Source organism: Tetrao urogallus, assembly GCF_951394365.1.
Source record: "Tetrao urogallus genome assembly, chromosome: 3".
Lineage (NCBI taxonomy): Eukaryota > Metazoa > Chordata > Aves > Galliformes > Phasianidae > Tetrao > Tetrao urogallus.
The window spans coordinates 21687369-21714499 of NC_136815.1; the positions used below are offsets into that span (position 1 = coordinate 21687369).

Below are 27131 nucleotides of genomic sequence, written 5' to 3' on the forward strand. Positions count from 1 at the left end.
ATTTTTAACTCCTGTATTTTAATTTATTTAATTTTTATTTAAGCTACAAGAGAATCGTTTTTATCTGCTAAGCAGAACCAAAATATAAGTGTTTCTCATCTCTAAGGCAAGCACTTGAATACTTGAAATTACACTAAAATTCTTTTGATTACGAAAAAACCACCTTGCTATACACAGGTAGCAAACAATTACAGGTACCTCTAGGGGTAAGAAACACAGAACAGCAGCAGCTGATGCTGGCAATCCCAATTATTCATGCAGCTGATTATTCAACCCAAATCCCCACAATTCTTACCAAATGTTAAGCTGGACTCCAGTATCTCATGACTAATCTACTGAATCACTAATGGCAATTCCTCTTCCCCAGCTAAAGCAGTGAGACACCTGAAAGGCCGAAGGACAGAACAGTTGTCCTGAAAGCCTTCCGTAATTTGAGGCTATTAAAATTAAGAGTTATTAGTTCTCCAGAGCCTCATTCACTGGTTTTCTTTTTAATTCCACTGAAAAAAACACCACTTTACAGGGAAAATACTGAAGTCTTTAATGGCAAAACACTGCCCTTGACTAATGGTTAATTTGTTCCAGTAATAGGGGACATCGGTTAAACTGTCAGTGCATTTTCAGCTTTCTGGTATTGATTTACACTTTAAGAAATACCAACACTGGTATTCTGGTATTTGACTCAGAGCAGTTTGGATCCAAGTATAGCAAGTCAACAACCATGTCACGGAACCTCGGGTGAAATGACAGCCATCCCACTTGCATTACCAAAAGTGTGTTTAAATTAACACCTAAGTTTGTTAGGCTGACAACTAATGCTATAGGAAAAGTCAAGAGAAAACAAGGAAACACAACACCTACATGGATGTGACAGCTGGGAAAGATGAAAAAAACAGAAGACATCCTCTAGCAATATATAAACATGGTGTAATGTAATTTTGAACTGATAGTTGGGATCAAAATTATTTAATGAAGCCAACAGCACAAATAGAAACTAGAGAAAAAAAGTAGAACAGCTGCTAGGGAAGAAAGATGTGCCAGCATCAATATGAGGTAACCACAGCCATGAGCACAGTCGTATAGCTCAGACCCTTTCTGAATGAGAACAGGGAAAATCAGGAACACAGAGATTTGGAAATCTTTGAAAGTTACCATCATTATATAGGAGGAACTTGCTGTAAAGCTGAAGATTATCACTATTTCTGGTGATAAGGTATGAGTGAGACTTATGGTTCTGTTAAAAGATATTTTCCTGCCATACCGTGTAGGTAAGCTCTCCATGGTTTCTTCTTATCAGGGTATTGTTATCTGATAAGCCAACAACAGAGCTCTCAGTAACTTCCAGCAGGTTAGCATGGTAGTTGGTCATGTATTTACGAGCATTTCCCTCTGTGCAAACATGCCACTGGCACGTCTTGCCCTGCACAGTATTGCTGTTTGCTCTGCAGCCATTTGCCAGCAGTCACAGAGATCACATTCAGTACTGTGAGTTTCCAGGGATCACAGACAAGAAGACGCAGGCAGCCCTGCAGACAGCACTACTCTCTGTATGCATGCATCAGATTACCTGTAGCACTGACTTTGCACATTTTTTCTTTGACAAAGAGGCATGTCAAAGAGAAGTGCTCTTCCTAGAAAATAGCATAACTTAAATCCTTCTGTGTTCAAATACAGAAGTATCAAACACTCTCTGAGACTCTGAATGACTGTCCCTTTATGAGAAGTTTTAGAATCATTGAATCAAAATCATAAAATCAGAGAATGGCCTGGATTGTGAAGGACCACAACGATCATCTAGTCTTCACCTCCCACAGGCAAGGACCAGAAAACCACCAGACCAGGCTGCCTAGAGTCACATCCAACCTGGCCTTGAATGCCTCCAGGGATGGGGCATCCAAAACCTCCTTGGGCAACCTGTTCCAATATGTCACCACCCTCTGTGTGAAAAACTTCCTCCTAATATCTAAACTAAATCTCCCCTGTCTCAATTTAAGCCATTCCCCCTTGTCCTATCACTATCCACCGTTGCAAACAGCCATTCCCCCTCATGTTTACATGCTCCCTTCAAGTACTGGAAGGCCACAATGAGGTCTCCCCAGAGCCTTCTCTTCTCTAAGCCCAATTCCTTCAACCTCCAGCCCTCTAATCATCTTAAGTATTCATCAGAAAATAGGTAATATGTTCTACTTTAAAGTAGTAATTTAAATCAAAGACAACTTTTACAACTTTCAGCAGAAAAATGACTTTTGTTACTTTCAGCAATAGATTGATGAAAATACACCAGCCACTCTTTAGAAGCTGGCACAGCACACACATCCCTATTGATTTCACACAGCATGTTTTTAAGCTCTGATCAGGATGAAAGGTGCAATTTTATAATGAGAAGAGGTTCTGGAGGAGAAACTTCATCACAGTGTGTCAACAAGAGGTGACGGCTTTCTGTGTCCTCCACAGCTGTAAGGAACTGGGATAGATGTGTCCCAGCTTTCTTACAGTACAGCATCCCAAAGAACTGAGGAGCTGCAGTCAGCAGAAAACATGAAAGCAGAGGAACAGCCACCTTCAGAAGATATCTCCTTTAGTAACTCCAGTTTGTCCTGCACAGTCACAGAACTGCTGGAACTGGCTCTTCCAAGGACTGAACATATTAGAAAATGTTGACTTCAAGGAGGAGAAAGGATACCTCCAGTATGTACTTGGAGGCCATTCCCTCACATACCTGGGCTACCTTTGTAGCTGGAGCTTATAGATAAATAGAAACTTAATATTCATATATGAATGTATATACATATATATGCATGCACATATGTGCTTGTTTCTATGCATGAACACTTCAAAATAGTTGCTGTACACGTTGTGTTACTGAGCTATTGCTCTCATGAGGTTTAAACTATCCTGTGATAAGCAACATCATTTTTTAGGAAGAACCAACACTAGTGGAAATAAATAAACATTAAGAATGTAGGGCTTCATCTGTTGGCCTGCTGTTCATGTTGTGTACCTGAAGTAACATGGGGAACCTGATGTTTCCTTCCTGCCCTTCCTGGACAGCACAGGCAGATATTCCACCGGTTTATAAGTTTCAGATGACAGCTCTGCTACTCATTTGAGGGAACAAAACATGATAAAGGAAAAAAAGACAGAAGAGTTCTGTTAACATCACATATGAAATCTGCCCAAATGTCCAAATGCCCAAATGCCCAAATCTGCCAAGATCACACATCCAAGAGCCATACTGCCATGACTGATTCTGTGTCCATCCTGCTTCTAGCAGGGAAGCGAATCAACTCTTTGTGTTGTAGAAAAACCTGATTTTCATTGCAGATTCCACTAGGAGCATGATAATTCTATATCAAGAATTATGAAATCCTGCTGACCAAGAACTATATATATAAACTATAATTGATCAATTATATTAGCTTTCCTGTGGTGAATATAATTAAGTATGCTACTGGTTGTTAAATGTAATTCTGGCAAAGGCAGTGCAATTAGGCAGTGTGATTTTTTTGGTAGTTTCGGACCTTTTTTATTAACTTCTTCTGTTTCTCAACTTAATGATTCACTGCAGAATTTTAAAATAGTGCCACCAACCTGACCTCCTAAATAGAAATTACCACTTAAATTTATTTGCCTTAATCAAAGTTGACAACAAAATGACATGGAGGTCAAGGCACTGCCAAAATAAGCACTCAGAAAGCAAGCAGGGTTTGTGACCAAGGGATTTAGAGACTACCTCTTCATGTTTTTTATCTTTCTGCATCCTGTGCAGCTGCATTTTACCCTTTGCTGAAATAATTCTATATATCCATAAGTAAAACAAATTCTTTTCTGCTCAGTTTCTTCTTTTTGTTCTTCAAATTCTTCTTCTTACTTTCTGTATTGCACAAATCTGAACTAATAGAACACAGAAAGAACTAGCATGCTTATTGTTAATTTGCTGAACTCATCCCACATTCAGCATAAAAGGAAATATCTAGAGAGAAGATCGCAGTGAAGCTGGACAGGAAATTCTGGAATGCTTCATGTCATTGGGTTTGTTTTCTTTTTGTCCCATTTCAACCCAAATAAAAAAGAATGGTGTGAGACTTTTGCACAAAGATCAGATGATGTTAATGATTAAGTTTATTATGTGGTGAAATGTCTACAGGAGGCTTTATGTTCAAGAAGCCATTGTGCTGTTTCCTGCATGAATACAACACAAAATGCTAGTCCTACACCAAAAAGCCTCACACACCTTTTTAAGGCTAGACAAGAGATGAAAGTCAAGGAGAGAGAACAAGGGAACAAGAAGACAGCAGTGGTCAAGACAAAAAGCAGTAGTTTTAATTACAGAGAATATTTCCAGAAAATAGCCAATAGCCAAATGGTCAATGTCTTTCGTTTGGACAGAAGAGCCCGCATTCAAGTCCTGGATGTATTTGGTTCAAATCACACATAAATCCATGTCTCACATTTCACCAGAGTACTTGACACCCTGGGACATGTGTTCTCTGAGAACTCCAGTTCTGAGGAGACAATGTTTCCTGGGGAAGAATCATTTCACCTGAAAGCAATGAGAAATTTTTGGGGTATTTGCTTCTTGGAGAAAGTAACTCATTAATAAATTATAGCAGACGCCTCACGCGAGGCGTATATACATATATACAGAGTACTTAGCAATGATGAGATACCAACATTTCAGAAAGTCCTGTTTCTGCAAATGCAAATTCAGTTTGGGGAAAATATCAGATCTTCAAGGTAACAAACAAAAAGGAAGCCATGGAAAACACTGATGATTAATGTTTTTCAGAAAATCAAATCTTTCTTAAAATGTTCAAGCAGTGTATGGCACACACGCCAGATATTTAAGTAAGCATTCTAAACATCATTAAGATAGCAACAAAAACATATGCAGAAATACTTTAGCAATGCTTTCTCTAGTACAGCTTGAAACAAATTCTTAACACATTAATGCCTCCAATGATCCCAATAGAATTATTTAAGAAAGTTTCAATTTGGCCCAGTATCTCTTTGCATTCTAATTACAAAATATTTTTGCATTCCTGGGAGATTGTATGTAATACTTATATTACAAAATAATTATCTGCCACTCACAGTCCCTTAATTCAAATGGGTAAATAACTGTAACCTTGTCTTCATGGCACACAGATCTTTAGCAGAGAAAGTCCAAAGCAATTAAATGAAAGTAGAACAAAAGACCAACACAAACCTCAGCAATCTGTGTGCAATGTGAGGTACCCATCTTCGAACTTTCCCCTCTGCAAACCAAAATTGAAAACTCCAGAAGTCTACACCAAGGCAAGACAATTACATATGCTTATTTGTCCCCTCAGTAAGACATCACGAGTAGGCATATTAAATACTTCAAGCCTTCTGGAAGGCAATCAGGTACTGTTGTTGAAGGGAATATAAGAATCTGCACAGAACAAATGCAATGAGCTCCTCCAGAACTACTAAGCCACGTTTCTCCTGCTTCCTTTATGCAACTTGGATAGGAAAACAGCAGCTGTAATGCTTCAAATTTTCTAAGCTATTTATATGGTTTGTAGATAAGAGCCATCCTCAACAACCAGATCACAAAACTAAGCACTTCACATTTAGCACTGGATTTGGAGCCTGATTTATACTTAGATAATTTTATTTAATTCCTCTTCATCAAGGTAAGGAGTCTGTATTGTGAAGGCAAACCTGGCCTTTTTCCAGTCTAGGAGTAAATGTAAGTACTGGCTACCAATTAAAAGCAGCAAACACTTTGATGGGTATTTTCTTTGGGAGCAAAGATGCTCGTGATTCCCCGAGGGCTTCTACCCCAAATTAAGAACTGCTCTGAGATGCAATGGTGGGCACCAGGTACCCCTGTACTAATGGAGGCACTGAAACTGTTGGACAGAACTTGGCTCTCTGCTCTTGAAAACATCTTGGAAAAATCATACAAAGGAATGAGGACTGTGAGATTCTCTCCAGAAAAAATGTTTCATAAAATGAGAAAATAGTTGCATTAGTAATCTGTGTGACTGATCTTACTCTAGCTGCATTGGCATCTTATTTACTGAGTGCTGTCAGGAACAGGAGACAGGGTTAGACTGAGCTTTGGTCAGCCCGATATGGCAGCTCTTGCTTTCTGATAAAGATCTGAACAGTCAGTACACCCTATGACTAGTCTTAGCAAACAGACACTACAACACCAGGCTCTGCAGAAATAACTGAGTGTGGTGTGATACAAATAATGCCACTATCTGGGGATATGAGTTAATTATCCCACATCATACTAAAATCACTTTGTGGCTGCTATCTCTTATTTCTGCAGTAACTTATTCCCTATACAGCAGTGGCAACCTACAATGACAGATGATGAAAAAAGAACAGAAATTAAATTGAAAGAAAAAAATAAATAGGCTACAAAAAGAAGAGTATCTGTACTCATCCAGTCCTATATCGTCTTCATTTCTTCTCCCCTGCCACATTTCCACTGACACGAGAGTGTAATTTAGAATGTCGAGGAAATCCATGTCTGTCTGTGCTGAATTACAGCATTCATATTTCTACTTGTTTGTAGTGAACTGAACTCATAATAAGCCCAGCTATGCAGATGAGTCATATGGACCATCTTTCATTTAATAATGCATCTTTAAATAACACTCTTACTTCAGTTGTACTCATTAATATCAACAATCTATGTTTTGCGCCATACTACTCTAATTGCCAGAAATCTGCACTAGTGAATCATTAAAAGGTTAAGATATTTTTCATGCTAAATATAATGTACAGTATTAATCTGCTTTAGTTTGTTATTATGAGTAATGTGATGTCCTGTTGTTGTATCAATTTATAATTCTGCCAGATCACATGGCAGGGGGGGAACAAGAACAACAAACAACAGACGGATGTCATTTCTGCTTAAATTCTCCACGTAAATTACAAATCCATGCTAACTTAGATTGTACTTTCTTTGCAGAGAATAACATCGAGATGGAATCACGTCAGCACAGCAAAACTTGAGACATCTTTTTCAGTTTAAAAGTAAAGTAATCCGGTGTCTTTCAAACAACACCCAAATCTGCTTTATATTTTCACATTTGAGCCTTTAACCCATTTTTTGATATTACTTCTGCATATAAATCCTAGAGACTAGAGTGAAATACAGATTATCTGAAAAAAGATGAGAAGTGTATTGGACAATTTGATGTGTTCTGACAGTTCTAAAACCACAGGATAAAGCTGATTTTCCAAGACGGGAATGGGTGCTCTTTCCAAAATCCTCAGAGGTGATAAACTTCCCACAAGCAGCATGCATCAGGCACAAAATGTTTGCTCTGTCCCTTCCAGCTCTTCTAAAATGCACTTCTGTAAATGAGAAGCAGCTCTTTCCCTTGGGATGTATTCCAGAATATTTCATGCCAGTTTAATCCTGCTAAACATCAGGGCATCTGTGAGTAAATCCAGAGTCCTTAATGCACACTAAACTGCAATCTGCCACCTCTCTGAGTGGAAGAAAGCAAGCTCTTAAATTCGTCTTCCAGACTAGAAAGCTGGGCTTCCCCTATAATATAGAAGAATAAGGATGACTACATTATGTATGGGTAGTTAAAACACTTAGTAATGTTAAACAAGTTAGTCGTACATCACAGTGTTATCTCTGACCGCTCTGTTCCTATGCAAATCGATTTTTGTTCATCACAATGAGGCTGATTCAAAGTGAAGTTTCCATGTACTTATTCTATTAGGCTGTTTACCACTGAAAGCATCCTCCTAGGAATTCATTACCTTCTTGTAAGTCTGTTGTACAGCAGGTGACTTCCAAAACACACTCTTACTCTTCTTGTCTTCAGAGAATCACAGAACTGTAGAAGTTGGATGGGACCTCTAGAGATCATGAAGTACAACTCCCTGCTAGAGCAGATTTCCCTACAGTATGTTGCACAGGAAAGCAACAAGGTGTGCATTAAACACCTCCAAAGAAGGAAACTCCATAACCTCTCCAGGAAGCCTGTTCCCTTGCCTCCCTCACAGTAAAGAAGATCTTCCTTGTTTTTTTATGGAAATTCCTGTCTTCCAGTTTTTGCCCATTGCCCCTTGATCTGTTATTGCACACCACTGAAAAGAGTCCACCCCCATCAACATGATTCAACATGAAAAGTGCATGCACTTTTGATACTAATAAACAGTTACAGAATCGCCTCTAAGCTCTCTCTTCTCCAGGCTGAACAGTCCCATGTCTCTCAGCCTTTCCTCATATGGGAGATACTCCTTGTCCCTAATCATCTTTGAAGCCCTCCACTGGACTCTCTCAAGAACATCTGTCAATGGTTTACAGGCTGGTTCAGCCCAGTTCTGTGACAAGTGGGGTGGAGGGATCTGGAAAAGGGAAACGGGACCGCACAAAAATTAAAAACAGTGGCAACGATCTGAGGAGAAACAAACTAATTTACTAAATATGGTATGGGAATGCAAGATAACACATTATAATGCAATATAATTAGAATTGAAGCTAATAGATCAAATATACTGAGAGAGTATCTGAAAGGTGGACAGGCCTCACCAAAACACTGAGGTGAGATGCACAGTCCAACTGGACAGCAAGGAGGAGAGCCTGACGAAGGAGAGGTTAGATGCCCTACCAAGGCATTATACGTATATCCCTCTGAGCAGAAATGATAACAACACAGAGAACAGTCTTCTGAGGAATGTAGTTCTTTTCTTTGGGGACAGGTACCCGAAACTGGAGCATTAACACTTTAATTTCCAGTGCACTACATGATGTTATGACATGGAATACCAATAACCAAAAATCATAAAACCGTGACAAACATCCCTGTTGTTTTTGAACTGGGGAGACCAGAACTGGTCGCAGTACTCCAGATGTGGCCTTAGCAGGGCAGAGTAGATTGGAGATCATCTCACTTGGCCTCCTGGCCACACTCTTCTTGATGCACCTTATCATAGAATCACAGAATCATAGAATGGCCTGGATTGAAAAGGACCACAATGATCATCTAGTTTCAACCCCCTGCTATGTGCAGGGTTGCCAACCAGCAGACCAGGCTGCCCAGAGCCTTGAATGCCTCCAGGGATGGGGCATCCACAACCTCTTTGGGCAATCTGTTCCAGTTCCTCATCAACCTCTGTATGAAAAATTTCCTGGGAAATAAAAAACAAACATATTCTGAAGACTTATCTCCAAAATATTCTTATGCAGTTGTCCTTTATCTCATGCCGTACTTTGTAAAGGTAGCTGTTGACAGGTGAAACAGTTGTGAAAATGGGCAGTATTTTTATCCTGATAACAGAGATTGCATAAACAGAAGTCAAGCATTTACAATATTCCAGATCACATAAAATTAATACTTGGCACAGAGCATTTTAGAGTAGACAGTATTAAAAATAAATTAAGACTTTTCTTGTTTTACATTGTAAGATATTATGGAAAAATGCCAGGAAGCAGAAATACATAAGCCAAACAAAATTTGTTTATATTACCAACACATGTGGACCATTCCTCATATATTCTGAGAAAGCCAGTATGTTTGGAAGCTATGGCAGATCCTTGTGCAACATCTGCTTTAGAACAATTTTGTGATAGAGTATGTTAGGCCAAGTGGAACAAGTCTATACATAATCACATCACTTTGTTAAAAACAATATGAAGTTTACATTTATGATAGAAGACAAAACATTCTTTCAGGTAGAACTAGAACCACTATTTTCAGTTAGATATTAAGCTGAGCATTCTGACAAAAATAATGAGTATATCACAAAACTAATGAGAAAAGTGCTGTCAAGCAAATAATCTGAAAACCTTATTTACCTTATGCAACTGGTAGTATTGCTCAGCACCTATTCCTCCTTGTTCTTCTCCTGTCCATAGCACCAAGCGCACAGTTCTTTTTGGACGAAGTCCTAAAATGTATGTTAAAATGTTATTTCTTGGTATTAGTGTTCATCGTCTTCATATTCATCTATCTGAACATGCTTTGCATTGGTCTCCATTGTGCAATGCCTGAAAAACCGAAGTTTCCATTCAATGACCCCTACTTTCACCAAATACAAACTACATAAGCTACCACAAACTACTGTACTGTGTCCAGGTCTGGGGACTCCAATACAAGAAAGACAGGGAACTGTTAGAGAGGGTTCAGAGGAGGGCTACAAAGATGATCAGAGCGGGAGCACTTCTCCTAAAAAGACAGGCTGAGGGATCTGGGCTTGTTCAGACTGGAGAAGGGAAGGCTGCAGTGTGACCTCATTGCAACCTTTCAGTACGCAAAGGGAATCTACAAACAGGAGTCAAGCCAATTCTTTACACGGGTAAATAATGGCAGGACAAAGGGAAACAGTTTTAAGTTGAGGGAGGGAAGATTTAGGTTGGATATCAGGGGGGACATTCTTTTCTATGATAGCCCTCATAGAAAAGAGAGTGGTGAGGTACTGGAACAGGCTGCCCAGAGAGGTTGTGGATGCCCCATCCCTGGAGGTGTTCAAGGCCAGGTTGGATGGGGCCCTGGGCAGCCTGGTCTACTATTAAATGGGGAGGTTTGTGGTCCTGCATGTGCCGGGGGGGTGGTTGAAGCTTAATGATCCTAGAGATCTCTTCCAACCCAAGCCATTCTGTGAGATTTCTAGTGTGGGTTTTGTTTTCCAGACTACTCTTTGCTTGTCTGTAGGAATGACTGGAGAGAAAGGAGCAGCTTGTTGTGATGCTGCTACCAGTTGCCTCTCCTGCAGTAGCACGGGAGAAGTACATTTGTGGAAAACGCTGCAGGTATCTACAAAACATAACACAAAAATAACATGAAATAACTGACAAATTTCTGACATATATTCTGTCTTTCTGGTGGTCTGCAGTAAATAATGTATGTAAGCTTTCAGCAGATTCAAATCAAATTTTCATGAGGGCTACCATTTTTCATCAAGGTTAATTAATTGGATACAAGCTATTGGATATTTCCCCTTCTCTAAAACTGAGAGACATTACAATATTATTTTGCTTTTTATCAGACAAATGACAAGCAATTTGTACTCTGGAACGTAAAATACATTTGGCTACTGAATGTATGCAAAGCAAGGCAAACACAGGGCCATTTAGTATTTTGCTGTGATAGTTCAGTTTTCAGATATATTTTGAAGCTGTTTCTGCCACGGCAGAATTGAACAGATAGACATTGTTTATTTATTTGATTAATTGTACTCATAAATGAATACATTCAAGACATCAATTCAGAGAGCACAGAAGAGCAAGAAGACCAAGAAACATATAGTGCTCTCTGCTGATTTTACTTCAGCAAAAATAACCCCCTCAAAAATGTTAAAAAAATATACACATAAAACACACAACCAAAGAGAAGCCATATAGGAGAATATAATAAACAATAATGCATAAATGACTTCCCACACTTTTGTGTTGAGGAGAAATAATATCAGCATCACTGTGAAAATGTGTTTTCCTAGTTGAAATGGATGATGCTTACAAATAGACCTGATCTTCATTACCTTTTTTTTCTCTCAATCCAATGAAAATCAGCTGAAGGTTTCTCTCTATCAATTCTATTAGATATCAGCTGAAGGTTTCTCTCTATCAATTCCATTAAAAATTCAAATAACTGAAGACAGAGTGTAAAATAAGTACTCAAAATCTGAAAAAAACACCTTGGATTGTCCATTATTTCAATAAAAAAGGAAGATGGAGAACAGAATTAGGGGATTAAAAATTATATTTTCTAAATGTCTATTTGCTGACTGTAAACAGTAAGGTCATCAGCCCTCATTATTTTAAAGCAACTCTCCCTCCCCCCCCCCCCCCCCCACCCCAAACCCAGCAGATTTCCTGCTCTCCTCCTAAATCATTACTGCACAGGATTAGCCTCCTTTGCATTTCAAATCAGCCAGATGGCCAATAAGGGAAAATTAAGATGCTAAAATAGTAATTGTGCTGACGTTAGAAAGTTTTCAGACACAAAACAACCCCAAATGTGTCAGTGGCTTGGTTACAAAAAGTAGTAATTCATTCACAGCTTATGCACCCAACAGAGGTTCCAGTGAACGGTTACATGTGTCATATCACAAACTGCAACTACTGAAGTCTCATATCCAGCCCACCACACTACAGCTGCGAAAGCAGCTAGGGCAGGAGATGCTCAAGACAGGAGAGCAGCATCTGCTGTCTGCTCCCAGCCATGGGAGATCAAGACCTGTTAGTCCACAAGTAAAGAAGTTCAGGTCTGCCACTGCTGCTATAACTCTGGCTGCTTGTGCTTGCTAAACCTTGAGAAGATCTCGGCTCACAGCCCCCTTAGCCTGCCATTGCATCTCTCCACTGAAGTAGAGGGGGAAGACGTCCTGCTGAGCTTTGCTCTTTCTACTGCTGGAGGCAGTGTAGCAGCTCTTCCAACCCCAGAGCTCAGAAATCTCTGTGAGGAGATTCACTGTGTGCTTTACTGAAGCAAAACGGGCAAGCTTAAAAAATAAAATAAAATAAAATAAAATAAAATAAAATAAAATAAAATAAAATAAAATAAAATAAACCCAGACCATAACCTCTGGGTGCGTTCATTTTAAATACAATGTATATAGAGGAAAATTTCATTTCCTCATTATCTGAAAGTGATAAGGTATTTATCGACTTGTTATTAACAACACAGGTATTCTGACCAAAGTACATCAAAAATAAATCCAATATTCACAAGTAAAATTACGAAGAATATTCTGAATGCGTGCCTTTATTGAAAGTATGAGGTATTATACTTAAATTACAATCTTTTTTTTTTTCTTTTTAATAAAGTCTAACTATTTTGGTTTGCTTCTTAAAAACTACCAGTTCCTAAGCAAGAAAACACCATCAAAAAATAAGAAGTCTTGCAGATCACAGCACAAATGCATACTGAAAAGACTGATAAAATACCACTTGGACCACAAAACTATTTTCTGTGCTGAGTCCATCAAGTACAGAGGCATGAAGCAAATTTTACAGTGAAGGAAAACTGTTTCATATATAAAACAGTGTCTCTCTCCTTTTTGAAATATGACAGTCTAAAACAAAGGACATCAGAAAAAATTTTTTTTTCATGTTTCTGGAATATTAAAGTATATGGATAATTTTAGAAAATGCAGGAGGTTATAACTATAACCTGCATCAGTGCAAGGACCCTCTTGTGGCCTTTTTGGGTCACCCAGAACTGAAATTAACTAAGTGGCAGTTGCAGAGCTCAGCACCTACTCAAAACCACCACAATCCCACTGCCTCCATCCTACTGCAGTATTCCAGTAAAAAGAATAGCAGAAGCTTTACAGGACAACATTCAAAACATGACAGCAGGTACACAAACAAAATGTTCTTTTTGAATTCACATATCTTAAACTAAAGCCAAAACATATATAGATATTCACTCAGATATGGATTAATTTATAAACCTTCACACTTTCAGTATTAAAAAAAATGAAGTATCTTTTTTTTTTACCTTACTCTTTACAGGGAAACACAGTCATAATTTAGCACAAAGGTGCATTTGGGTGATCAGTTCCTATATACTTACAATTTATCCCAAGCAAAATAAATACTGTAGGGCATCTTATCTCATAAGTTAAAACATGAAACAAAAACATTCCCATAGTCAGTGACTGAGGATACGTGTAGTAAGTACACCAGGACATGTCTGTATTGTACTTCCTCAGTGCTGGAGTGGCTGACAGCCCTTTTGCTGTCTCCAGTGCTGTACTTCTGGATTGCCCTGACCAGTACAGTCATACTTTGATGTAGCTATTAATGATTTCGTGTTCTTTCTTTTAAATGACCCTAATGTGTTCAAGACTTGCAGAAGTCAACAGCAAGCCTAGGTTAGCCAAAATATCAAATGCTTGTGACAAAGAAGATCTATAATTGTACTAAAGGTATTAACTATTCATCCTGATTTCAACCATCAACTGCAATGAAGTATTTTGCCAAAAGCCTTTTTTTTGTAATTTACATAAAGTGTGAGTGCCAGCAAATAACATGGGAAAGTACACATATGTATACATGCATATATATACATTTTACATCAATTTGAAATAGAAAATGGATATTTTCCAGACATTATAATGTTTATTAAATCCACATAGGTTCCCACAGTTGTGGATGACCTATATGTGACAGGGCAGTTAACAGGGCACTATGCAAAATCTGCATTTTATGTCCTATGCATCTTGCTCATGCTTGATAGAATTGAGAGATTCCCATGCAGCAAAAATGAAACATACATCTGGTATAAATTACAATAATATGTCACAGATTATGTTAAAAAAAAAAAAAAGTGCCCTACTCTCATAATAAAACATAAGCCAGGAGGGAGAAATTGAATTTACTTTTTTTTTTTTTTTTTTTTTTTTTTTTAAAATCAAAATGAGAGTCAGCAATGTAAATTCTAAATTTTCTTTACTGTAAAACTGCAGGATTTTTGCTTTTGTTCTGCTAGTGGAAAGAAAATCCCCTATGATTCAGACAAACCTAATCTTACTATTTGTGCTGAAAAGCCTATCTCCTAAGACCTTGTGTAAGAAATGTTTATTGCTTCAAAATTGAGTGAAGAACAATGATCTAGCAAAGTTAAAAGCTTTGAGAAGACAAAGCACACCTCAAAAAATGTCAGTATTATGTAAACCATGAGTATGATATGGTTGTAATTCTCTGGAGAACCTAAAAGAAACGTAGAGTAGCAGGTTTTTGACTGAGAAACTGCCTTTGTTTTCTTATATAATGTAATCCACTTGATTTGTCTTTGTTCCATTATATAGGTTTTGCTTGTAGTACTGAAGACAAAGGGTTGGTTGTATAGGATGCTTGGAAGTGAAGAAATCAGGCAGTCATAATTGTTTATAATAAAAAAAAAAAAATATCTCTCCTGGCCTCAGAGAAAGCCAGGCTGTCTAACAAGGTAAAGTGGAGAAAAGACATGGAACTGCAAGAAGAAAAAGACAGAAAATGGGCAGGACAGATGCTGGAAAGTAAGAAAGAAAAACTGAGCCAAGTCAAGTGGTGGGTAGTGCCTGCTGGTGAGGGTCTGCATTGCCACCATGGCTGATGCCAGAGAAGGGCTTCCTCCTGTGGAGTGTTTTGGGTGGGAAGAGGACACAGCAGCCTCAGTCACAGAATGGGACATTTTTGGACAGGCGTCTGAAAAAAAGGGGCATGGAAATAGCAAGGGCTGAGGTAAGCAGGGTGCGAGGCAAGACTTGAGACTTAGGAAGGGCTGAGTTCTATCCTGAAGGGGGTTCGATAGCTGGAGGGGCAGGCATGCAGCACTGACTAAAGCTGAGATTAACCCAAGGAAATTTTTCTTTTTAGAAGAGAGCAGGCTGATGAACTTATGACAGACTAGGGAGGGAAGTTTTACAGAAGACTGGAAATGAGGAACATGAGCAGTTTGAGGTAGATTTATTTTTAGAAAGTGACGGAATATCCAAAAGGAAATGTCAAGGAAGCAGTTGTACATACAAGACTAGAGGGGAAAGCTGTGAATGATTTGCAAGTGTAGGAACTAAACCTAACACATATTAAGCCTTTTAACCGGGGAGATGAAGAGAAGAGGGAAGCAGGGCGCAGGGCCCCGAGCTTTGGGCTGCAGCAGGTGCTGCTGAGATGCTGCCTCAGAGCCACTGGCCCACACGGCTCAGGGGCAGAGCCAACAGGAGCCCTGGAAAACACTCTTCTGTGCTTGCAATTTTGCAATATTGGTGTCACAAAGTCCACACTGAAAATCCACCTTATTTTCCTTCAGGTACTCAAAGATCTCATAAAATTCTCGCTGAGCAGAAAAGGCAATGCAGGCCCCTTTCCCTCACTCCTTCTGACACTACAAGCATTAAATGCGGTTTGACCTTTTCCATGCTGTGGCTCTACCTTCTGCTTCTGCTGTCCCTCTGTTTGCACTGATAACACCTCAGATCTGTTATGACATCCACACTGTCCTCAGAGCCGATAGCTCAGAACATGCACCAGCCACAACTCATTTCACCATATGGAAAACATACAGCCTAAAAATCTTCACAGCGAGGACAAGATGCCTCTGACTTCATTCAGGAAGGATTCCAGTATTCACCGTGCTGGCTGGGCTGTAAATTTGGTGGGGGGGAAAAAAAACACCAAAAAGATCATAATAGCTTCTGTCACCAGGTTTTTAATATTTCCATAAATAAAGCACACGCTTTTTAACTTGAATTTCCTCACTAAGTTAAAGCTTGCAGCATAGCAGCAGTCAGCAGGACATAGGGCAGCACAGCTAAAGAGGGCAGTAAGCCTAAATCTACTGCTCAATTAACAACTTTGTAGGTCTGCAGTCACCTCCCTGCTATGCCACCTCAGTATGGAAGCTGAAAACTTCAGTATTTGCCAAATACGCATTCAGTTGCACGTTGAAATGAAGGTTTAAATGTAGTTGTGGTGTAACAGCACACACATATATTTCATATTAAGTAGATGTAGCAGATTTGCAAAATATGAAGGTCAGAATAAAATGTGAAGCTTTGGGGAAGTGGAAAGAATGTAAGAACAAGGAGTCATTATCAGGGATATTTAATAAAAGCAAGTCTACTATAAAAGCAATCATTTAATAATGTTCCACAACACATCTGAGACAGTAACAGCTACATCTCTGCAGCTAAAGAAAATGCAGAAACTCATTTAACAACATTTTTATAAAGTAGGTTAAAATTGTAGTTATATGACTTCAATTAAACTAGCAGAAAAAGAATGACTCCAATAAATACTTTTTTAATAAAATATTTCTTTAGTTCTCATATATTAGCCAGTGAATTTGGGACTGAGAAATGTAACTTCATGCAAAGACTACTGTGAACTGAATAGTAATCTGTCTTACAGTTTCTGAGTCACATTAGTAATGGATATAATTCAGAGGAGAATTACATATTCAATTTAAAATAAGTTTTAAAGTGGAAAAATTGCCTAATCAACTCCTTATGAGTTACATAAAACATAATACAGGTTGCACCTTGAAATTCTTATGTGCATAAGTTTAAAAACACTTCTTTAGTTTTATGTGTTTTTACGCTAAGAAACAGAAATCTGGTCGTACCAGATCCCTGTACATAGGAAAGTTGACTCATGAAAATCCCAGGCTGGGCAGCAGTGGGTGGACATGTCCCCCTGTGGGCTTGGAAGAATATCATAAATTGACAAACAAGTTAGACCCAAAGGTAGCCATGCAGAGGTAGAAAGCACATCTCCGAGAAAGTAGAGGTTCTGCATAAAAGTTCCTGAAAGAAACCTGAGATGTGAACAAAAGACTGTCAACTATTTCATTCTTATGTTAGCAGAGGTGAGACTCTGGAAATAACCCAGACTGTAATGTCAAGTAGCAACAGACCCCAACAGCTTCTCTTCTCAGTGGAAAAAAAAACTCTGAAATTTGGCTCCAGCTTTTTCAATTAAAAAGAGAGACACTAGTTACAATGTCTGAATATTTTCAGAAGAAAGCAGTGAAATTCATCAATCAAAACTGAACGTAGCACTAACTCCAGTTACTGGTCTCTACTGCAGTTAAAAGGCATAAAATGTTATGCTTGGAAAGCTGACACTGCCATATGATCACCTCCTAAAGGCTTTTCACTGTTATTCTCATTATTCAGTTCCCCAGGCTCCCTTTAAGGATGAAAGTCCTGTGTTTCTAGAGCTGGAGGAGAAGGTGGCTTTGCCAGAGCTTCACCCATGTGTTCCTCTCGGAGGGCACGCATGGCCTCTGAAAGAACCCACCAAGGCCATGAGCTGCAGGAATGCAGCTGGATTAGAAGCAAAGAGAAAGCAGTGCTACAGCTCCAAGATCACTGGATATGTACTACCTGTTTCTTGCTCAAAAACACTGCCAGCAAGTATTAATCCCAAGAAAGACCACCATGGCAGTAGTAGGCTTGAAAAGGTGGGAATGGAGCACAAAAAAGAAACAGGCAACCATCATTTAGTGAGTCCTACACTGAGTCCTGCACTGAGTCCCACAGGCTGCCAGTCCAACCTGCAGGGCTAACTAAAAGTAAAGTAGGGCAACAAGATAATGTTAAGGACAATTTTATGGAGACTTTTTATGAAGAGCTGTTTAATCAGTCTTGCATCTCACCTGGAAAGGCAAATTCTTTTGTAAACCTCATGTGACACAGGAACAAGAAAACATGATTTAGGCAACACCAGAGCAGTAATGGCTGTAACATCAAAGTGCTGAGGTAAATGGCACTCATTATCTCCAAAGACACCTTTTCAACATAAACTGAAAAATAAAATGGGAGAGTCATAAGTCCAATTTGAAAACAGGATGAGTTTGAGGCTTCTGAAAACATTTGCTTGTGTGCTGTCTCCTCTACAACTCCAAGTACCCTCCACTGCATCATGGCTTGTGTAATATCCCATGGATTACCTCTACTCAAAGACAGGAATCCTTCAGGCATTCCTCCCAAAAATACCCCAGTGCCTTATTTATCCATAAATTTATCTATAAATTTATCTAAATTTATCTATAAATTACCCCAAACAATATTCTCACTACTGCCATAGCAGTATTTGCCACTACTCCACAAACGTTGTAGACACAGCCAAAAGAAAATATCCCTGGCGCTTACTCCCCAGTTACATGTGTGCTGATTAAACATGCACCTATCATCACTCAGAAAGGATAAAAGCAGAGCTTCTTCCTGCCTTTCCCTCTGCTGAGACATAAAGGCACTCATCCATTTTTCCTCATTCAAGCATTTGCAAAGAACCCTTCAGAACTCCATATTGTAAATATTTCTATGCCTCTATCAAATTTAGTTAGAATTGATCAAAAAGTTAAAGACTGAAGAGGGCTGGGGAAGGTGGCAGCTGACACAGTTTGCAGGCAAACTGCACATTTGCACAAGCTTACTGCCTCACAAACCCTGCCTACAGTACTGAAGAGCATTTTCTTAAGCATCAGAAGTCCTCAGATAATCATAACAGTCACAGCCCCACTGAAATAACGGGACTTTACCAGTTCAAACCAGGAAAGGTGCCTCAGTGCCTCTAAAGGTCTCTTTGTTCCCTTTTCTATGAAAAAAAGAGTATCAACTGGCTGATACTTTCATCTTTCTTCACATTAACAACTTTTGTGGAAATGCCTCCAGTTCTTGGATTTTCAGACAAATAAACCACAAAGTAGCCTGCCAGGGATCTTGCTGATAAGTGGCACATACAAGCTTCAGATGTGCTGGTCTGGAGAAGAGGAGGCTCAGAGGAGACCTCACTGCACTCTACAACTTCCTGAAGTGAGGTTGTGATGAGGAGGGGTTTGGCCTCTTCTCCCAGGCAACAAACAGGACCCGAGAAAATGGTCACAAGTTGCACCAGGGGAGATTCAGATTAGGCATAAGGAAAAACTTCTTTTCTCAAAGAGTGGTCAGGCACTGGAATGGCTGCCCAGGGAGGCGGTGGAGTCGCCATCCCTGGCAGTGTTCAAGAGGTGCCTGGATGAGGAGCTGTGAGATATGGTTTAGTGCATGTACAGCAATGGTGATGGAAGGATGGTTGGACCAGATGATCTTCTAGGCCCTTTCCAGCCTTGTGATTCTATGATTCTATGAAAAAAGTAGCATTTTTCTTTCCTTTATGCTTTGTTAAACTTGCGCATTAACTGAGAGAAAAGACCAGATAACATTGGACAGAATGGCCACATTTTGGTGGATGTTTGTGAGTTCAGACAGGCAGACAGTGGAAAGGGCCATACCAACAAATGTACAGAGCAGAGAGGACATTTATCAATACACTGTGGAAAGCTTTTTTGTTGTTGTTTTTTTTTTTTCCTCCCCCAGAGTAAAGCTGTAAACACACAGAACAGAAAATGTGGGGTTCAGTTTCTGTACCAAGCAATTATGGAATAGCCACATGGAGAAAGATTCACCTCAGTGAATTGTAATCCATCCAAAAGAAGAGATTTACTATGAATTTGCTGTCCATGATTTTTCTCTGGAGAAGGAGAAGAGATAGAAGCAACTACCAGTGGTGCTCATTCTCATCACCAGGGTATGAAAGACACAGAATTCACCTCCAGATGCTTTGTCCTCTGCCTCCAGGCTGCCTCCCTTTGTCCCAAATGAAACAGAGTCCATATGAAGTTAAAAAGTGAAATGGAAAAAAAAAATCCTACCAGAAAGAATAAGTTCCATTTTTTCCCCTCAAAAAAGTCAGTGTTGAGGTCTCTGTGTGAATTTGCTTGAGACTATGTTATTGTTATATGTTCTTACAGCAAACTTGGAGCTGACTGTTACAGTGCCTGGGAATCTACAGAAACAGCAGGAACTAAAAAACAGATATGAATATAGCAGAGAAACTGCAGCTGAAATAAAAAAACAAACACAAAAGCCAAGAATGAAGAGTCAGAAAACATAAAGCCTAACACATTAAGCAGATGATACATTTAGAAATAAAAGAATTAGATACTTTTAACCAGAGCATGAAAATGGCACTACTTAAAATGCAACCATTTATACTGCAGTTTTAATGATTTTTCAATTAATCTAATTTTTATGGTCCTACGCCAAAAGCTACTGAAAGGTTTGGGGAGGGGTTAGCTTGAAAGTACAGAATAGCATTTAAATTACAGTCGTTCTTCAAGTGATGCATAGAATTAACAAAGTCCTAATTAACAAGCCTCACTTGTAACTACTGGCCATTCCAAGGGTAACCCTGATATTATGATGAAATGCTTTAGATCACCACTAAAAAACTTGCTTTAATAGTGTATCAGTATCTCACTTCTCTGGAAAGAAATGGACTATGGCAGACACAGCAGCAGTAATCCCCACTGCACATAATACAAGTTCTACTTTCTAAAATTTGTATTTCAGAATGCTCACTTCAGCTTTCAGATCACATACCTGCATATTATGCAATATGCAGACATTGTTTTCACGGCTACCCAGTGCACTGTGCCTTTAAGACTTCCAGTAAACAGTAGAAAAACCTCAATGCACATACTGACGAGACAGTTTTGTTGGTTTATTCCCATGCCAAATGTATTTGATATGACTGAAATGAAATTTATCAGAGTCCAAAAGGATATGAAACCAAACCTCCACAGTTCAAGGTATAATGCTGGAAACTAATGCACACAAAAAAGGCAATTTACGCAGTTGGTTTTAGATAAAACTCACTAATGCATTTCTCAAACAGCCTGCATATCTGTCAGTTTGCTGTCCTTTTTCTTGGTCAGATTTTATGTGCATTGTAAGATATAAAATCTGTACTGAACAACATCTCCTATGGAAGATGAAAGGTTCTATCCCGCGTTACAGCCTACAGGTTAGATTGGATGACCCAGATGTTTTCTCGTATACTCCTGCAGAACACTGCTCTAACAGGAAGAGCTCAATGCAACAGCTAACCAGAACAGAGGGCATCAGCACAGGCTCAGACATTTCTCTGCCTGAGAAAACAGCATTTCCCCACAAGCTGTACAGCAAAAACACAGGCTACTACTAGAGTAAATCAAATATTTGAACAAGCAGCAAGTGATGCATTTCATTCATGCCTGAGAGGAAGCACAGTGAATAAGAATTATACAACGCCACCATGAAGTTGCCCTTAAGGGACACAAAACAGTTTGTTCTGAATAGAATAGCATCAGAAAATACAAGAACAATATTTATTTATTTTTTTTCCCCCTGGAGGGGGAGGAACCATAGACAATTTTCCAAGAATCATAAAAAAAAAAATTACAAAACACTAAATGAAAGAGTAGGTCTAGATTTTCCTGTAGAAGAATCCCTTTTAGTTCACTTTTAAAAGGAAAAAAATTCAAACACATGCATTTTGTTTTTAGTCACAGATTGATGTTCCAGTCATTCTGAGGCTGTGAAAAAGGAGAGATAAGGAGTTCAAATAATGCAAAATAAATAGCGATTCCCAGGGATGTCTTATGTTCATCATTATTGCGTGAGAGTGGCTAATCACATAACAGAGCTTGTCTACAAAGAGCTCTTCAAGAAACACTGAGATTGTTTAAGTGCATGAATTCTTCTGATTAGAAGCAGGAAAGGCTAGGTTCTTATGTAAACTCTGCCAGAGCCAAGAGCAGGAACAGCAGCCGACTTTGTTTTTTAATGAACACTTAGAACATTCCTACTGACCGCAGGTTACAGTTCTGGAAAAAAAGGAATTCTGAGGAAAAAGCGATTCTGTCTGATGAAAAGGGAGAAAAGCATCCCTGGATATCAACTCAACAATCTGAGAAGTCTGCTTTGAACTAGTTTAGAAGGGCGTAGGGACAAAAGCCCATATGGAAGTAAAAAAAAAAAGCAAAAATCTACAGATCAAGCAAAAGATTGGAATTTGTACTTTGGAGATCAGAAATCCTACAACAGACTAAGAACAGCAGGATACCAGACTAAACTTTGAGAGACTATGTGTAAGGAGAACACAGACAGATGAATCCGGATGTTTCACTCCTGCCAATTAGGTTAATGTCCAGATCATTTCAGGTATCAGTACCTGACTGTAGATCCCAGTCTGAGAGATGGTAACCATGAGCTGAAGTCCCACATCTGCCCTCAGAGTTCTTTTACAGTGTCTGTGCCACACTCATCCTCCAGCCTGTGAGGAATTACATATAGTTTTCTCAGTGCAACCAGCACAACTATTTCTTGCTCATACACTCACCCTTACTCATTTTACCTTGCGGACTATCTCCTGTAAAACACACCCCACACAGGCACACGTAGGTCACGCCCTTCTACAACAACATTCTGTCTGCAGCCTGCTTCTACCCACAGGTCAGAAGAAACTCATGACTAAAAGAACTCAGTCCTTCAGATCGTACAGAGGAGGATATGCAAACCAGGAGGCAGTAGGCTGAGCAATTCCATGCCGGTATTTTACCCGTAGCACTACTGGAAGAGACTGACAGCATAGCTATTTACTTCACCTCACATTTCTGTTGAACCGAAATTTTGGAGGAGGGACACCGGCAAGTCCCTGGTTGACAGTATTTGTGCTGGAATTTCAGCTTCAGAAGTGTCCAGCATCTACAGACTGAATTCCACAACTTGGTCAACTTGTCACCCTGCTCATGATCAAGACAGGTTCAAAGAATCCCTGATCCCTGGAAGGAGAACATTGCTCTGCATAACACAAACCTACTGCAGCACGAGAATATGGTGCGCAGGATCTCTATGTTACATTACATGATGAGATATATGAGCCCACTGTGGACTCATATGACAGGACACTACGTGAAGCACAATTTGACAGAACCATATCCTTGCACTGATGAAACTCAAGTGCATGTTCCTCTGATATGGTTTCACTTTCTGCTAAGGAAGAAAGTTGTCACAGCCCAAAACAAAGCCCAAGCGCACGGCAACATAAAAGCAGCACAGATGATCAGGAAAGCAGCCCTGAAGTGCAAATCTTAGAGCCCACCATCTTGATGATACACTTGTATTTAAAGGTATTTGGTGTAACAAGACTAAGCAGGATACAAATTTATTTAGGAAGAACAATCAAGGAAAAGGAACCCTGAAACATAAATCTCTGTGAAGTTCAAGATCAGTTTTGATGGCTGTCTTTACATGCAGGTGGAAAGAAAAAGACCAGAAGTAGAACCATGGCCTGGATCCAGCCACTGTTGCATGTTCTTGAGAGAGACATAGATTATATTGTCTTGAGAATCTATGAAGACAGAGGTATGAGTGTGGAAATTAAATTAACTGAGACACTGGAAAAGCAGTGAAAGATTTAAGAACGTGCTCAACATCAACGCTGATGGTGAAGAAAAATATCAGAAAGCTGATTTTCATGTGACTTCATGAAGCTTCATCTTCTTTAATAGGGAAGATTAATGTATCTTACACTGGGCTTTCACTCTCTGATATGAAGGCTAAAGCACTTTCTAGATCCCTGACTTGTGTGCAGCTTTTTGATGACCCATATGATGAAATAGACTTAACAGACAAACTTGCAAAATATTTATACTAAGTATGAATTTGTGCTCAGAGAAATGGATAAAATAGAAAATCCAGTTTATACAACATAGAAAACATTCTGGCTATGTCATGCATTAATAATATTTTAAATTAAATATTTACCCAGATCCTTAATGAGTGATAATGCTTCCCATGATATAAATGCTCCGCCGCCGTCATCCATAGCTCCCTGCCCAACATCCCAGCTGTCCAGATGTCCACTGACCAACACAATCTGGAAAAGCAATTATGAAAAGATATATCCACATGAAAATGGCAAATGAGAAAAGTCAGTTCAGCATTTAAGCTTGTTAATGATTTTGTCATAAAGTTGACTTCTTAGTTCAAAACAGGAGGAGAAAAACATTTCATATAAAACAAAACTATTGTCCTCTTTCACTGGGCATAAATCTGGGATGGCCAAATGCATCCTATGCTTCACAAACCACTGCTAAATCAAACAGATACACAGGAAGGAAAGTTTAAATAAAAGGTTTTGTCTTGAACATTAAGTGCATGCTTCCCAGAGATACAAGGCTACCACATTCCAGAATGGGGAAAAATTCTTTCATATTCTAGTTGTGAACTGCTTAAGCCCATAGGTATGAAATTCGATTAACCCAATTTTTGGCTGCATAAGTAAGAAATATGAACTTGGACTGAAGTATTTCCAGACAGAGGTTGTTGTTTTATTGCTATTATCTATGGCTCCTACCACAGGGGTCTTCTAATTTATTACTGAGTCCCTTACGTGCTGCAACAATGACAAGGTATTTTATAGTTCTGTTAGTCATAAGGTTATTTTAAATTAAAAACTACATGGCAGCAAGTCCCAGATGGTTTTTCTGCAAAGAGAGCTTTGTGGCTACAGTAGATGATAGCATTACACATTTCTCCAGAAACGCTCCCTTTTAGACCTGAGCTCTCTGAAACATTGATAAACAGCATCGCATCAATACCGGAAATGAGACAGCTCCCTAGCGGGGCCTGGAATTCCAGGGTGATGGATTGTGATTGCAGTGGGGAGGTCAAGGAGGGAGACCTGCTTGATCTGAGCAGACGGCACATGAAATGAGGTAAAATGATGCTGTGGGACAAAAACGAGCACAGAGGAAAAACTGAAGGAGACCCTGAAGCACCCAGCTGTGTCCTACCCAGAACTGGCCATATGTGAAGGGACGCTTTCAACTCCTTGGTCTGCTGATGTCAATCAGATCTCAGAGCTCGGGTATCTTGAAGATGGTGAACAACACTTGCCCCTCCTGCCACCTTCTACTCCTAAAGAGTAATGGGGGTAAGGATCTCCTGGCATTTCACCTCAGCTTTCGTTCATCACAGGACAAACACTTTAGCTCAGAAAATGAGCTATTACCCTATCATCCTTCCTGGAAGGTGACAGCCTATGGTGCCGGTGTGCAGCTAACCTTGCAAGGAACTAACTACTCTCCTCCTCACAAGAGAAAAATCTCAAGAAGCATTCACTGGTTACTAAGAATAATGCACAGCAAATATTGCACTACAAGACAAAAGCATCACACGTTCATCAAATCAATGCATTTTTTCATCCAACCAGACAGAAACTCAGATAACACAGCTAAAAAAGCCCCTCTGCATTTAGCAAAAGCTGTGATAAATTACTAGTCACATTTACTGCATTTATATGGGTCCAATCAGAGTGCACCAAAATCCACTGCATTCAGAAAATGCATATGTTTATAAACAAATATAATGTTAAAAAAAAAAAAGTTATGTTTTAGAAACTAGAAAATCTTGCAATTAAAATCTGAAGAGCAGCTTACTCTTTCCTTCTCAGATGTTTCAGCTCTTTTTTATGCTTATAAAGCCTGAATATGTGTTTGCTTTGCAACTCAGAGCGGTAGTAGACAGACAGGCTGCAGCCTTTATTCCAGAACCTCCTCTCCTTCAAAGATGAATTTTGACTGCAGGATCCTCTGCAGAGGCCTCAGATTTACTCAGGATGTATTCCTGCAATGTAGCATTGTGATCCTCCCAGGCTCTTTGTGAAAGCTGGTAAACAGCACTGCTCTCAGAGACGCTTCTCCACAGAAGTTCTCGCTCTGTAGCTGGTCTCTGCTACAATAGCAACGTAGCCAGAAACCAGATAATCTAAGAAAAGCCATGAGGAAGAAATCTTTCTGAAATGAAAGCAAAACAGATGTGATCACTGCATCACTCATTTTCTTGTTAGGATTGAGCACACACACATACCCACATGCATGCATTTGCACTGGGATAAACCATGCTTTGAGAGCTTGTGAGCTTGTTATGCACGGGTAGCCTTTCTGCTATGTATGCATGGAGGACAGCTCTCAAAGAACACCATAAATAAATTTAAAAAAAAAAAGGTGTGTAGGGGGGGAAGGTATGGAAAAGACTTTGAGTGAGAACAACTGCCGTATAAAGGATAAATGTCTACTCCCAACTTGAATGTTGTTGCAATATGGTTTATTTATTTTGAGCAAAAATTGGTTTTAAGAAAGATAACTGCTTACTCTCCTGGGAAATGCAACTTCAAACTGAACTATTTAAATCAAGTACACAAACTCATTGAGAAACAAGTTTACAAAAGAAACAATGCCTTGACTTCAGCTGGGAAAGAAGACGGCACTAACGCTGTTCCCTGGCAACAACCTCAATATGACTGTCTGACAGGGAGTTGCTTCTCATTTCTGTAAAACAACATGCATTGCAACAGCAGGAAATTCTGAATCAGAAGGTGGTGTAATCCCACTTGGGATTAGACTCCAATCACAAAGCATCTTTACCAACTGCAGAACATTATACCAAAACAGATCAAGGTTCAAGAAGACTGAGAAACGCAGATAATTTTATGGATGAACTTTTACTTAAACTTACTTCAGTGGATGCCAAAGGCAATTACATAAATGCAACCAGTGTATTTCTATTGTGAAAGTTTTTGCAGAGCTGTTGTTTTTTAAACACTGTTATGTTTCTACAGCATCTGCTCAAAGGAGTTTCAGTGATCCCACTGATATCTGTGTCTCAAAGTAAGACAGAGTCAGAAAACAGCAAAAACACCAACACTGTGTCTCTCAACACGTGTCTGGAGCAATGATTGAAATTCACTCTAAACCATTATATTATTTAAAATAATATTATAATTATATTCTATTCTAATTCTACATACAAGTGGGCTAATTAAA

The 27131-nt window shown here is 39.2% G+C and overlaps 1 protein-coding gene across 1 annotated transcript in view; it reads right to left on the minus strand.

Moving 5' to 3' along the window:
- CPQ (carboxypeptidase Q) overlaps positions 1 to 27131 on the minus strand; it is a gene marked incomplete at its 3' end in the record, with an annotated part of 153745 nt that overhangs the window by 32500 nt on the left and 94114 nt on the right. The window contains exons 5-6 of the mRNA XM_079533031.1: positions 24070 to 24181; positions 9806 to 9897 (exon numbers count right to left, since the gene is read on the minus strand). Coding sequence (XP_079389157.1) covers positions 9806 to 9897; positions 24070 to 24181 — 204 coding nt within the window. The remainder of the gene's footprint in view (positions 1 to 9805; positions 9898 to 24069; positions 24182 to 27131) is intronic.